This window comes from Littorina saxatilis, linkage group LG2 (assembly GCF_037325665.1).
Source record: "Littorina saxatilis isolate snail1 linkage group LG2, US_GU_Lsax_2.0, whole genome shotgun sequence".
NCBI lineage: Eukaryota > Metazoa > Mollusca > Gastropoda > Littorinimorpha > Littorinidae > Littorina > Littorina saxatilis.
Window position 1 is genome coordinate 97695246 of NC_090246.1, and position 15000 is coordinate 97710245.

Sequence of the window (15000 nt, forward strand, 5' to 3'; positions counted from 1 at the left end):
GAAAAAACCGTTTAGGGTCGGCGCTCCGGTCGGGTTACCGGAAACAGACATATTTTTCTTTTTGGACTAACCCAAAACCTATGATTAAAGGAAGGAGCGCGCATTATCGACCTCGCTCATGGTACAGGGTTGATTACTGTGTATGCAGAGGCTATGCAGATTTTACAGCAACCCGCCACGCCTGAATGAACAAGAATAAAACCAGAGCGCGAGGTGGAGGATGTTTTTATTACATTCTGAATGTCAACACGCGTTGTAGCTAATATCCGCTGGAGGCACGCACCATTGCTTTGGTCAGTGTTGCCAAGATAATTGCCTTGTATTGGGTTTGTGTAAAATCTCTCACCGGCCCCCGTAGCGCAGTGGTTAGCGCATCGGGCTGCGGGCCGGGAGGTCGTGGGTTCGAATCCCATCATGTGGGTTTTTCGGACTACGGCCGGCTCCTACCCAGAGTGGAAGTGCTATGGCTCCTATGGGAAGGCTGGAATCACACAGCCGAGTGTCATTCACTTAACGAATGCGACTTTGAGGGTGCTCAGGTTCTGTTTACCTGACCAACCCCACAGGTGCAGCAGTTCTGGGGCCTGGTTGATGCCAGGATATATTATGACAGTAAGCGTAGAGTGCTGCCCTGTCACGTAGTTTCAAACCAAATTGGAAATCCATAGCATCATCATTATAATCATCCTCATCTCTTTAATCATCCAAAACTATAAAATGTCCTTGCTCTTGTGGCCCTTCATGCCCGGAGCTCTCATGGTGACCTTAGTCTCATTGTTCCTGTTCCATCCTTCCCTGAATAGTTCTTCTGCTGTCAGTCTTCAACTCAGCAGAAGTGCAGTGTCAACTTCCGAGGGTAGCCTACCGCAGCGACCCGACATCCTCCCTGGAGCGTCTGTAAAAATCGACAGGTCTGGCAGCGGAACGAAATTCAGATGTGGATGGAGCAGCGAATGCGGCGTGAGAACACCGGAACAAGGAACAGGTGTAAGGAAAAACAAAACACAGACTTGCATGAATATGTGCGTGTAATACGAACATTCCTCGAGACTGGAGAAAGACTGTGAATGTCTCTGCCTTTGTGTTGATATAAACAGCATCGTTATTCGCGATACATGTACATATTACATGTACAGCAAATTCAGAATTGGCGAGTCCGAGATGTGCTCCTGCAATGCAGACATCATGAATGCTGAGCACCTGCTGCAGAACTGCCGACTCCACGACGGCAGGCATCGTGGCCGGAACCAGTACCACTGAGGGTCAAGCTCTTCGGCGGCCTGGAGGACCTACAGAGGACAGCTGCTTTCGTGCGGGCGATTGGCATCTCCATCTAGTGAACGACGAAGAAGAAGAAGAAGAAGTTATTCGCGATCGATCACATTGACACTGTCGACTTGGATGTGACCAAGTGGATACTAATTCCGGGTTCGGTTTTCCACCCGGTTTTTTTTTGTACCGTACCTTCGTTGCGCGTGATGTGTAATATCCCATTGCAAGGGGCCGATGGCCTATAGCAATTACACTTTCGTATTCGTATTCGTATCTCTCTCTCTCTCTCTCTCTCTCTCTCTCTCTCTCTCTCTCTCTCTCTCTCTGAGTCTCTCTCTCTCTTTTCCATCTGTCTGTCTGTCTCTCTCTGTCTCTCTCTGTCTCTCTCTCAGTCTCTCTCTCTGTCTCTCTCTCTGTCTCTCTGTCTCTGTCTCTGTCTGTCTGTCTGTCTCTCTCTCTCTCTCTCTCTCTCTCTCTCTCTCTTTTCCATCTGTCTGTCTGTCTCTCTCTGTCTCTCTCTGTTTCTCTCTCAGTCTCTCTCTCTGTCTCTGTCTCTGTCTCTGTCTCTCTCTCTCTCTCTCTCTCTCTCTCTCTCTCTCTCTCTCTCTCTCTCTCTCTCTCTGAAATCGCTCCAGCGTAGAGCTGCTAAACTAGTTCTGCCCAGTCCATCTCTTTCTACAAAGGAAAAGATGAAAAGTATCGGGATGTTAAGCTTAAAGAAGCAGCTTTTGTATAATAAATGTTCATTTATGTATAAAGTCGTCTATAAGAACGCCCCAACATATCTTATACAACTCTTCAAATCATCTCCGTCATATTATTCAAACACTCGAAATAACCTTGCCTTGCCAAGGCCCCGCATCGATTTGTTTAAAACAAGTTTTTCTTATTCTGGTGCGTTCCTTTGGAATTCAGTACCTGTAAATATTAGGTCATGTCTGTCATTATCTTCTTTTAAAAGACAGCTCCGAAAGCACCTCTCTAACGACTAAGTCGGTGTACAATTTGTGCGAGTATGTTTGAGGGTGCGTAAAAGAGAAAATGTATAATATGCTTCCACAAGCACACTAATGTTTGTTATACTTTTCCCTACATGATTGTGTTTTATTTGATTTCTTTTTTTACATTTAGTCAAGTTTTGACTAAATGTTTTAACATAGAGGTGGAATCGAGACGAGGGTCGAGGTGTATGTGTGTGTGTGTGTCTGTGCGTGTGTGTGTGTGTGTGTGTGTGTGTGTGTGTGTGTGTGTGTGTGTGTGTGTGTGTGTGTGTGTGTGTGTGTGTGCGTGCGTGTGTGTGTGTGTGTAGAGCGATTCAGAGTAAACTACTGGACCGATCTTTATGAAATTTTACAAGAGAGTTCCTGGGTATGATATCCTCAGACTTTTTTTCATTTTTTCGATAAATGTATTTTATGACGTCATATCCGGCTTTTTGTAAAAGTTGAGGCGGCACTGTCACACCTTCATTTTTCATTCAAATTGATTGAAATTTTGGCCAAGCAATCTTCGACAAAGGCCGGACTTCGGTATTGCATTTGAGCATGGAGGCTTAAAATATAATTTATGACTTTGGTCATTAAAAATCTGAAAATTGTAAATAAAATTATTTATTTATAAAAAAAATCCAAAATTACTTTTACTTTATTCTTCATCATGTTCTGATTCCAAAAACATTAAAATATGTTATATTCGGATTAAAAACAAGCTCTGAAAATTAAAAATATAAAAATTATGATTAAAATTAAATTTCCGAAATCGTTTTAAAAACAATTTCATCTTATTCCTTGTCGGTTCCTGATTCCAAAAACATATAGATATGATATGTTTGGATTAAAAACACGCTCAGAATGTTAAAACGAAGAGAGGTACAGTATAGCGTGCTATGCAGCACAGCGCAACCGCTACCGCGCTAAACAGGCTCGTCACTTTCACTGCCTTTTGCACTGGCGGCGGACTACAGTCATTGTGAAAAAAATGCAGAGCGTTCAGTTTCATTCTGTGAGTTCCACAGCTTGACTAAAATAGTAACTTGTTATTCTTCATACTTGTTCTTCGTTTCATGTGTGTATTATAGTCGGGACTAGCTGTAAGAAAGGACCATAAATTATGGACCTAATGCTATCATCCCTCGGTAATAAAGTTTTCGAGTTCGAGTTCGAGTTCGAGTTCTATCTCTCTCTGTCTCTCTCAATCTCTGTCTCTCTGTCTCTCTCTTTTTGTATTAGAAGACATTTGTATTAGAAGTAAGGACCGGTTGTAAGAAAAGGCGTCGCCTTAAACCTATATTCTTGACAAATAAAGTTCCATCATCATCATCATCATCTCTCTCTCTCTCTCTCTCTCTCTCTCTCTCTCTCTCTCTCTCTCTCTCTCTCTCTCTCTCTCTCTCTCTCTCTCTCTCTCTCTCTCTCTCTCTCTCTCTCTCTCTCTCTCTCTCTGTTCATGAATCACAGGGCCATCTGCAATTTATCTCCAATGCCCGATCTTTGGTTTGTGTAAAACCTCTCTCAGTCTCTCGCTGTGTCTGTCTGTCGGTCTGTCCTGTCTGTCTGTCTGTCTGTCTGTCTGTCTGTCTGTCTGTCTGTCTGTCTCTCTCTCTCTCTCTCTCTCTCTCTCTCTCTCTCTCTCTCTCTCTCTCTCTCTCTCTCTCTCGTATGGTAATCACTTCTAGACAGAAACATCAGCTGGCCCCACTTGTTCTAAAGCTTAACCTTGGATCATCACCGATTGAGCAAGTGCGTGAACATCGGGTTCTAGGAGTCACAATAGATTCTGAGCTAAACTGGAAATGTCATTTAAACAATATAAACAAAACGCTGTCGAGAAACATGTTCTTATTCTCGCAGCTACGATATTATGTCGACACTTCAGTTCTTAAATTATTTTACCATGCACACATTCTTTCGCATTTAAGTTATGCTTCTACGTTATGGGACAACTGCAGTGATGTTCACATGATCAAACTGAATTCTCTCCATCGTCGTGCAGCTAAACTTATGATACCTAACTCATCGGTCACTACTGACGAAAAACTGAAACTGCTTGGCCTCCTTCCGTTGAACCAGCAGCTTAAACTGAATAAATCATTATTCATGTTTAGAGTTATGAACAAGGAAGTCCCAGAGTACATTCTGTCGCTGTTTCAAAAAGCAACCAACAGGTATGGTTCTAGTAAAATCATTCCACCTTGCCCCCGATTAGATTTGTACAAGTCTAGTCTTGCATTTTCAGGGTCATCAGTGTGGAATTCACTTCCAACAGCATTAAAATATATTCCATCAGTCAAAGCCTTTAAAAAGCAAATACACAGACATTTGTTTCAAATCTGATTCCAAGTGGAGCGTTCCACCGTTATCGTAACCTAGTGGTGATTCAAAATGGGTTTACTCCGATGTATTAAACCGTCCTAATGTTATCATACATACCGGTTATCTTATAGCAGTCTCTTTTCAGGGTTGCTGTTTCTGTTGTTACTGTTGTGTTGGTATATCCTTTGTTGTAGTTCTTTTCTTCCTTTTGCTATGTTGTCGGTATCTTTTGTAAAATACAAATGACTTACTGTTTGTTATTTTGCTTGCTTGCCGTTGTTGTTTCATTTGGACCATATGTTTCTTGTGCTCGTGACTTTTTGTACTTTACTTTTGAGTACACTTGACTTGCTGTTTGTTGCTTGCTTATCATCATCCGTTTTTTTTAATTTATTTTTTTTAGTCAGTATTGTTATTATCGTTATGACATCATCATCATTACCATTATTTCTATTTTCATATTTCTATTGCCGTTATTGTATTTAATAGTATCAAATACTATAACTTTTTCTTTGCCTTTAAATGCCATTTATTATCATATGTACGATTATTTTTGCCGTCAACCTCTTTTGCTCTTATAATGTTTTCATGTCTGTTTTGTATTCATGTTAGTTAGCAAGGACAGATTGTAAGACTAGGCAACGCCTAAAATCTCCATCCTTCTGTAATAAAGTTTAATCAATCAATCAATCAATCAATCAATCTCTCTCTCTCTCTCTCTCTCTCTCTCTCTCTCTCTCTCTCTCTCTCTCTCTCTCTCTCTCTCTCTCTCTCTCTCTCTCTCTCTCTCTCTCTCTCTCTCTCTCTGATCACAGGGCCTTCTGCAATTTATCTCCGATGCCCGATCTTCGACAACTTAAAAGGAACCTGTAAACCTTTTTTTTTTAATTCTGATATGACAAGATGCACAGGGACGTCAGCATGCAGCCTCCTCTGAAGGCGGCAGCATGAATGAATAAATGGGTGTCATTTCGCCTGAAGTTGAAGAAAGTGGTTCACGGCTGCTCAGACCTGCTAGCAATGAGCGGCGGGTTGATAACTCGTTTCTAACAATCGCGGAGCTTTTAGACCAAACAGAGTCATAGTTTGATAAATGTCGTGTCTGAGATATGCTGACTGTCGTTTTTCTTTGAAGACGGTGATGGGTAGACGCACGCAGACACACACAATAGCAGGGTTTCCATGGAAGTTGTATCGAATGGTTTTATCTGTGGTCTGGTGGGTGGTAGTTGTACTGTGTGGCAAGATAAACAAAAGTTTGCCGTATTTAATCAAACTCGTATCAGTACATGTCGACATTCCTTTGTGTCTGGCCGAACCAATCGGGCTTTTATTGTTCTGATGTTGTTATAAAGTCAGTGGTTCCGGCTGTACTAAATGAAAACACTTAGAAATGTATCAAGGACGGAGTCTCAGTTAAGACATAAAAAGAGGTAATAAAGCGCAGAGATTTGATCCACACACACACACACACACACATACACACACGCACACACACTCACACACACACACACACACACACACACACACACACACACACATAAAAAGAGGTAATAAAGCGCAGAGATTTGATCCACACACACACACACACACACATACACACACGCACACCGGAACGGTTGGCCTAGTGGCAAGGCGTCTGCCCCGTGATCGGGAGGTCGTGGGTTCGAACCCCGGCCGGGTCATACCTAAGACTTTAAAATTGGCAATCTAGTGGCTGCTCCGTCTGGCGTCTGGCATTATGGGGTTAGTGCTAGGACTGGTTGGTCCGGTGTCAGAATAATGTGACTGGGTGAGACATGAAGCCTGTGCTGCGACTTCTGTTTTGTGTGTGGCGCACGTTATATGTCAATGCAGCACCGCCCTGACATGGCCCTTCGTGGTCGGCTGGGCGTTAAGCAAACAAACAAACACACACGCACACACACATACACACACGCACGCGCGCACACACACACACACACACACACACACACACACACACACACACACACACACACACACACACACACGTAACAAACTGGCAGATCAGAAATCTCTTAAAACTTCCTGGTACATGTATTATGTATTCGATTTTAAGTGTGGAAAACAAAGGAAAGAAAGCAGGATTAAATTAATATTTCATAGATGAGATGTATTGACGCATGTCAATCAATAAGTCAGTATTGTCTTGTCTTACGAAAGAAAAAGGGAGATCATATCACCCCCCTCCTAAATCAGCTCCACTGGTTGCCCGTTCCTGCCCGTATCACATACAAAATCAACACTCTCACCTACAAATGCCTCCATGGTCTCGCCCCTGCCTATCTCTCCGACTCTCTCTCTCTCTCTATGTCCCTTCAAGAGCACTCAGATCATCTGCCGACTCCCTCAAGCTCAACATCCCCCACACCAAACTCAAAACAGCAGGTCAACGCTCATTTTCTTTCCAAGCACCTAGCCAATGGAACACACTACCTCTCCCCCTCCGTCAACAACAGTCCCTCGAGTCATTCAAATCTGCACTCAAGACATTCCTTTTTTCCAAATAATCCATGCATTCTACACTGCCCACCCCATCCCACCCTGAATAACTGTACATATTTTAATGGTTGATGGTGTGTGTGTGCTAGTGACTTTAAATCTCCGTGTGCGCCTTGAGTCGCCTGTTGGTGAGATATGTGCGCGTTATAAATATTCGTATTATTATTTATTATTATTATTATTGCGGGACCGATATGAGGAAGATAGCAAGCAAGCAAAAGGAAAATGGTGAAAACCACTATATATATATAATTATATACTGTTCTGGTGAAATCAAGGCGCGTTTAAAGAGTAATGCTGAATGCTGAATGCTGAATTTGTTTATTCTAACATTTAAATCTTGATTCAAGACGGGCTCAGTGGTGTAGTGGATAAGACATCGGCCTCCTTTTCAGAAGGTCTGAGTACAAACCCCGGCCGTGGCCGCCTGGTTGGTTAAGGGTTGTTTAGGACTGTTTTCAGCATTGTTGATAACATGTTCTGTTTGATTAAGGGTATTCAGCTGGTATTTCCTTGTTTTTTTACTACCTATTTTATTCATGTTTTTATTACTTAGTTAGTGGAAGAATCTTTTGTAATGTATGTGTGATGGTGTATGCTTTTAATTAAGCGTTGTTGACTATGAATGTAGATGTAAATGCTTGTACAACTGTGTTTTAATTTTAAATGTGTCAAGCGCAAAGAGCATAATTGTAAAATTATGATGTTGCGCTATATAAATGCTCATTTATTATTATTATTATTATCTCCCAGGTCAACTTATGTGCAGACGTGCTGGTGCCTTATCCTCCTTCGTGTGTACACGCAAGCACAAGACCAATTGCGCACGGAAAAGATCCTGTAATCCATGTCAGCGTTTGCTGGGTTATAGAAACACGAACATAAACAGCATGATTGCCCCGAAATCGGCGAAAGCTGCCTACATGACAGGGTAAAAATCCACTCGTGCAAAAACATGAGTGAACGTTTAAGTGTCAGCCCAGTATCAAAGAATCAATCAATCAATCAATATGAGGCTTATCGCGCGTATTCCGTGGGTACAGTTCTTAGCGCAGGGAATTTTTTTTCAATTTTATATCGCGCACATATTCAAGGCGCAGGGATTTATTTATGCCGTGTGAGATGGAATCTTTTTACACAATACATCACGCATTCACATCGGCCAGCAGATCGCAGCCATTCCGGCGCATATCCTACTTTTCACGGCCTATTATTCCAAGTCACACGGGTATTTTGGTGGACATTTTTATCTATGCCTATACAATTTTGCCAGGAAAGATCCTTTTGTCAATCGTGGGATCTTTAACGTGCACACCCCAATGTAGTGTACACGAAGGGACCTCGATTTTTCGTCTCATCCGAAAGACTAGCACTTGAACCCACCACCAAGGTTAGGAAAGGGGGGAGAAAATTGCTAACGCCCTGACCCAGGGTCGAACTCGCAACCTCTCGCTTCCTAGCGCAAGTGCGTTACCACTCGGCCACCCAGAAGAAGAAGAAGCACTCTTGATTCTATGAATTGCACTAAAAGCGGAGGTGCCACAGTCATAGTTACACAGCCCTTGTATTTTTCATTGACATCATTAGCGTGCACGTGCAGCTCAAAACGAAACACCCCCCTCCTCCCTCCACCCCCCCCCCCCCAATAAATCTGCCATTGAATATCTTGGTCATGCGTGTGATAGGATTCCTGAAGATTAGCCACTGTTCCGGTGAACTGCATAGCATAACCCCTTTGTAATCTTCATTCAACTCGACAGTGCTCACGTGTTGTGCTAATGAAGGCACAAAATCCCCAGCCCGCCATGGACGATGTTGGTATTGGGCGTGGTGGGGTAACAAAAGAAATAATCACCAGAAGATTATTCATCGTAAAAGTTATGTTCGTATAAGTTACACCTCCGTTTATCCATTTTGGTCGCGTGGTATCTCGTCGAGACAGGGTCAATGAATATGATGACGTCACTCGAGGCTCTGCCGAAGGTCATGGGATATATCCATCCTATCCAATTCGAATTTTTGATTCAAGACTTTAGTCAGCACAGTGCACACACAGAAAGACACACACTCGCTAAACTCACCATAGAAGATGTTAGTTTAAAGCTTGATGGTGGTATCATCGGAATTAGATAAGTCATCATGAACGTGAGATATAAAGCTAACCGGCTTTGTATTGTTCTTTCCGCGTATTACTTGTCATCGTGCAGGGCAAAACAAGACACAGAATACTACTTCACCACAGATAATGTTGGTCACAATCGTGATGAGGTTGCCAAATATGGCCACTGTAACATTGGGTTACACAGCCTGTTCATTTGGAATCTCTTATTTACTCAGATCGTTATTGTGCACGTGCAGTGCAAACAGAGAAGGATCCCCAACGTCACCACAGTTATTACAGTGTTCTAGATGATTGAACGTGTAGCAAAGACCTGTACGTGTACGTGTAGATATTGCGTCAACCGTGACTCACTTTTTTCTCAAATGTTCCAAAGGCATGCGTTGTTTTGCTCCCGCCAAGACTGCAGATCTTGGCAAACGCGTGACGTAAAAACTAGATTTGATGACGTTACCAGTACACGTTCCCGTACACGTCCTGAAAAGTGCAACATCTAGATCTTGCTAGTCCCGAACGTGATGGGATTTCAGAACAAAAACACTAGAAAATTAGCCACCGTATTCATGAGTTACACATGAAAACTAAACAAGAAAGGTAAGTTTATGAAACGTTTAATCATAGATGACACAAATCACTCATGTCTTTATTCGTTGTATAAAATTACATTTCAATAATGACAATAATATTTGTATTCTTGGGTTTTAACGTTAACAGTGTATCTGTCTGTATCGATAGGCATATTTCTGTTTTTTAAAGACAAACAATAAATATGTTGTTCTTGCTCTTGATTTCCACGAGTAACATAGTCTATCCATTTAGAATTCTTCTACGTTGAGCTCAATAGAAGCGCACGCACTTGCAGAGCTGAAAAGAGACAAAAATGCCCAAACTCACCGCTAAAGATGTTGGTCATGAGATTGATGGGGTTGCAGAGGATGGCCACCAGGAGGTCAGCCACGGCCAGGTTCGCGATGAAGATGAAGGTCGCCGAGTGGAAGCGTTTGTCCTTGACCACCACCGCAAGGACACACATGTTGCCTAGCAACGCTAAGATCATAACGGATCCATATGCGAGGGAAAAGATGACGACCATGTATGGGGGCTGCCTTATCAGCGGAAGGAACAAGGGGTCCGTAGTGTTCATACTGCTACTGTTGTTGTCGGAGGTTGTTGTTGTCGCTGGAAACGGTGTCGTGGTACGATGAAGCTCATACAAACTTATGTTGCTGCTTTGCCGCGCATCTTGCACATACGAATCGTAGCTTTCCAAGGTATCCATGACGACGTGATGTAAATATCAACCGCCCTTGGGAGTTGAATACTTGTGCACAATCTTGACAGCTGTGATGGGGTTGAATTCTTGAAAGAACAATAGATCTCGAACTACTGTCCTGCTCGTAATTTATTCATGCCCGATTTTCTCCATTTGAATACCGAAGAATGACTGATGTCAGGAACGTGGTTGTCATGGCAAGGACACAAGTTGTTTTACGCTTTATCATCTCAGTGTTTGTCCACATATTACGCATTGTAGTTTATTCCCTTTGAGAGATATCAATCAATGCTCCATTATTATTGAGATTAACATTGTTTTCGAAGTTGTGGCATACTTCAGGAAACGATCTCCGTACCGTTGCGTTTCAGTGCCTTATGAAGCAGCTCTAGCCTTTGATTCTGTATTATCCACATCTCCCTTATCAAATTGCGTTGTCCTCGTGAAAATTGCACTCTGTGCAAGGCATAGTTTACACACTTTTCCCCTCGGAGAAAGGTCTCCAAGAACAAGTTCAAATCACGACTGTCGTCCGTCTGCTCATAAAAGAGCAAGAAACGCTTTCAGCACCATTGGCATCCGCGTGTGAAACTGGTTTCGTGTCGTTACAGGCCAGTCAACAATTCATGATTCATTCATAGACTCAAGGTAATCAATCACTTCACGTCGGTTCCTGGTGGTTGGTTGGTTGATAAACTTATATTTACCACACAATACGTTTGTATAACGATTGTATTTTCTCAAACGTTTAACTTCGACACCTGCATAGCCGGAGACTTTTTTCCTGACTGATATGAAGATAACAGCAACATTATTTCTCAGTCACTGTAGTATTGTTATCTAAATCTACTTTTGAAATACAAACAAACAAATAAATCAACAAATAAACAAACAAACAAACAAACAAACAAACAAACAAACAAATGAGAAGTCTGGGTACTGTGCTTTGCGATAAGTTTCATCTCTGTTTCATAAACAACAAGCTATACGTTTGAAAGAAACACGTAGAAAGCTGAGATCTCAGAAACAAAGGGACGTTGAAAGCTAAGATTTCGCTACAGACTCAGTCTGAAAATCCGGTCAAACACATTTTAATTCCCCTCTAAACAAATAAATAAGCCATCTTATGCTCTCGTAAAAAGACCAAATCCGAACAAATCTTTAAACTAACGATAACATTGGGCACTTTTTTTAAATCGGTTATTTCGTCAAAGCCGGAAGAAAACCAACCCTTAAAAGCTCCATACATACAACTTGCAAGCATCGGGTTGTTTTCGAATTTCCTCCATAAAAAAACAATGTTTCCCACTTTATGTTTTTGGCCACAAACGATACACAGATTTGTCAAAGTGAAATCACATGATCGATCGTTCTTCGAAACGGTATCCTTGTGAAAACAACAGCTTGTTTAACTTTAAACGCAATAAGCGATCATTCAAAAGAATTCTCGAGGCTCTGAAAACAAACCACACGAAGATGATCGATGTTTAAGAGAATCGGAAATCATTCGCGGAAGAGAAAGACAAAATGACAATGAAAAAAGAGCATTTAAAAAATCAGGAAACGACGGGACAAATACTTTTTTTTTGCCCTATCATTTTTAATAACAAACAAGAGCTGTTCAAACAAAATCCTGACAACTTACAAACAGTTCACATCATCGAACACAGCACTCGGAGACGAAGAGAAACCCAAGATAGCGGAAAACATCCAGCGATAATTGGCAGAACATTCATTAGGAATGTGGAAAAGTCATCAAAGAAATCGAAGGAACTGTACCCCCACGCGCTCTCAGACACTGACGTTAACTCCACCAATAGGCTGTGAACGGACAGATCGATACAGTTTGTGGTCCCTGCACGCTTCACCACCAGTACGCACACACACGCACATTCTCTCCCTCTCTTTTCCTTTCTCTCCTTCATGGGCACACAGTGCTGCTTGTATATATCCCTCTCTGTGTCATATCCTATCTCTTGCAACACACACTCACGCGTACGTACGTACGTACGTACGTACGTACATACACACGCACACACATACACACACACACACACACACACACACATACACACGCACACACACACACACACACACACACACACACGCATTGTCACGCACGCTCATCCACACTATCACGCACGCACACACACTCCGGCGCACGCATTCGTTCTCTCTTGACCTTTCTTTTGTTACCTCCTTCTCAGGGTACAATTTGCCACAGTGAATGTATCTATGTCTGTCTGTTTCTGTGTCTGACTGGCTGTCTGACTGTCTGTCTGTCTGTCTGTCTGCCTGTCTGTCTATATGTCTGTCTGTCTGTCTGACTGGCTGGTTGGCTCTCTGTCTGTCTGTCTGTCTGTCTGTCTGTCTATATGTCTGTCTGTCTGTCTCTCTCTCTCTGTCTCTCTGACTGTCTCTCTCACTCTCTCTCTCTCCCCCCCCCCCTTCTATCTCTCTCTAACTCTCTTTTTTTCCCCAGCCCCCCCCCCCTCCCCCCCCCCCCCCCCTCGTCCTTTCTCTCTGTCTTCCTCTATCTCTTTCAGGCACTCTTGAAATATAGGCTACTGCATAGATCTCACTATAAAGCTCGAGTAACTCTAGCTAGCCCTCTTCACTTCAGGCTGATTGAAAGCCCACGTTACAGCAATCTGTGCATGAGCCCGGCATAATAGCCAATTAAAGAGTTCCTCTACTTTTGACTTTGTGTGGTGTTCCACCTACGTAGCCTACGTACGGGATGTATGCTTCTCGTCTTCGAAAGAAACTTTTTCTGTGTTAAAAAAGACCTTTTTAATCTCTTCGGATCAGATTTTAGTTTGCTGGTTTATAGCCAACACGGAGCATTATACACAAAGTCAAATTTCTATCTTTTTTCTAGTTCCTAATCAATCAATCAATCAATGAGTCTTATATCGCGCATATTCCGTGGGTACAGTTCTAGGCGCTCTGCAGTGATGCCGTGTGAGATGAAATTTTATACGGCCAGTAGATTGCAGCCATTTCGGCGCATATTTACCTTTCACGGCCTATTATTCCAAGTCACACGAGTATAGGTAAACAATTATTAACTGTGCCTAAGCAATTTTGCCAGGAAAGACCCTTTTGTCAATCGTGGGATCTTTAACGTGCACACCCAATGTAGTGTACACGCGGGGAGGTTCGGACACCGAAGAGAGTCTGCACACAAAGTTGACTCTGTGAAATAAATTTCCGCCGAACCTGGGATCGAACCGACGCTGACAGCGGCCAACTGAATACAAATCCAGCGCGCTACCAACTGAGCTATATCCCCTAATCATTGAGCTAAACACTTTTGGAACTCCCAGAAACCATGGTGATTTGTCAAAATAGTTCCTTCACAAAATAAACACTCCTGCCGTGCGTGAAGTTTAGGACATTTCCTAAGCCATCCAGCTGTTGCACGGAGAATTATCTAGGGATCGTTATAATTCACCGACAGACATTTTAAATTATCGGAAATAAATCGGCAATCAATCATTTACACCACCCCTCCCCCCCCCCCCCTCCCTTCCACTGCCACCCACAACCCCTTCCCCATCCCCGACACATTTAATGTAATCGCTGCGTTTGATTTGATTGGTTGTTGGAACAGAGTAAATGCTTTTTACATTTAGTCAAGTTTTGTCTGAATTTGTCCAGATAGACTTGGAATCGAGATACGAGGGTGTGTGTATGTATGTTTGTATGTATGTATGTATGAGTGTGTGTGTGTGTGTGTGTGTGTGTGTGTGTGTGTGTGTGTGTGTGTGTGGGTGTGGGTGTGGGTGTTTTGTTTGTGTGTGTGTCTGTGTTTGTGTGTGTGAGAGCTACGATTCGTGCTTGCAAAGAAATACCAGTTTGGAAAAACGACTTCCGCAATCACTGGTAAGCCTTTTTAATTCAATTATTTTTTACCGCAACGTTAAAGGTAATTTCTTCGTTTTTACAAGGAAATAAACAATGTCTGCATTATGTATTTTGCATTCTTTGTTCTTCTCGCGGACGAGAGTGTAAACCTTCTTTTTTGCCCTGGGCTTTAGAAAAGCCGCTTCGCTCACGATAAAGTGAGGTAAGGCCAGGCGATATGAATGACCCGGATGCACGTATTTTTCTCGTCTATCACAATGCCCATCCCGCCAAGACATTATCTTCTCTGTTGGCTCTGGCCTTTAAAACGATGTAAAAAAATTACCGACGAAGGAAATTACGGCTTAGAAGTTTGGGTTTGGGATGACATTTCTTTTACTTTGTAGAACTGTTGTTTTTGTATCCAATAACAAAGTCAAATTATTTGCCCCAAGTGATAGAATCCGTTTTTAAATCTTTCACGAAAACTTATCGCATGCTGAGGCTATTATCAGTCATGCTTTGACTTCAACATCGCGGAGAGGAAAATGAGCAAACATCAAAGAGATTTAAAGTGAAATCAGGTAGTTAGCTTGAAACTCTGTCCCACTTTCTTTGCAGTCCGTCAAACTTTAATTGGTGTTTCCTCTTTT

At 42.4% G+C, this 15000-nt stretch overlaps 1 protein-coding gene across 1 annotated transcript in view; it reads right to left on the reverse strand.

The window, feature by feature from the left end:
* Positions 1-10504, reverse strand: part of LOC138960452 (neuropeptide SIFamide receptor-like) — a 62137-nt gene extending 51633 nt beyond the window's left edge. Inside the window, exon 1 of the mRNA XM_070332363.1 lies at positions 10120-10504. Coding sequence (XP_070188464.1) covers positions 10120-10504 — 385 coding nt within the window. The remainder of the gene's footprint in view (positions 1-10119) is intronic.
* Positions 10505-15000: the final 4496 nt, after the last annotated feature.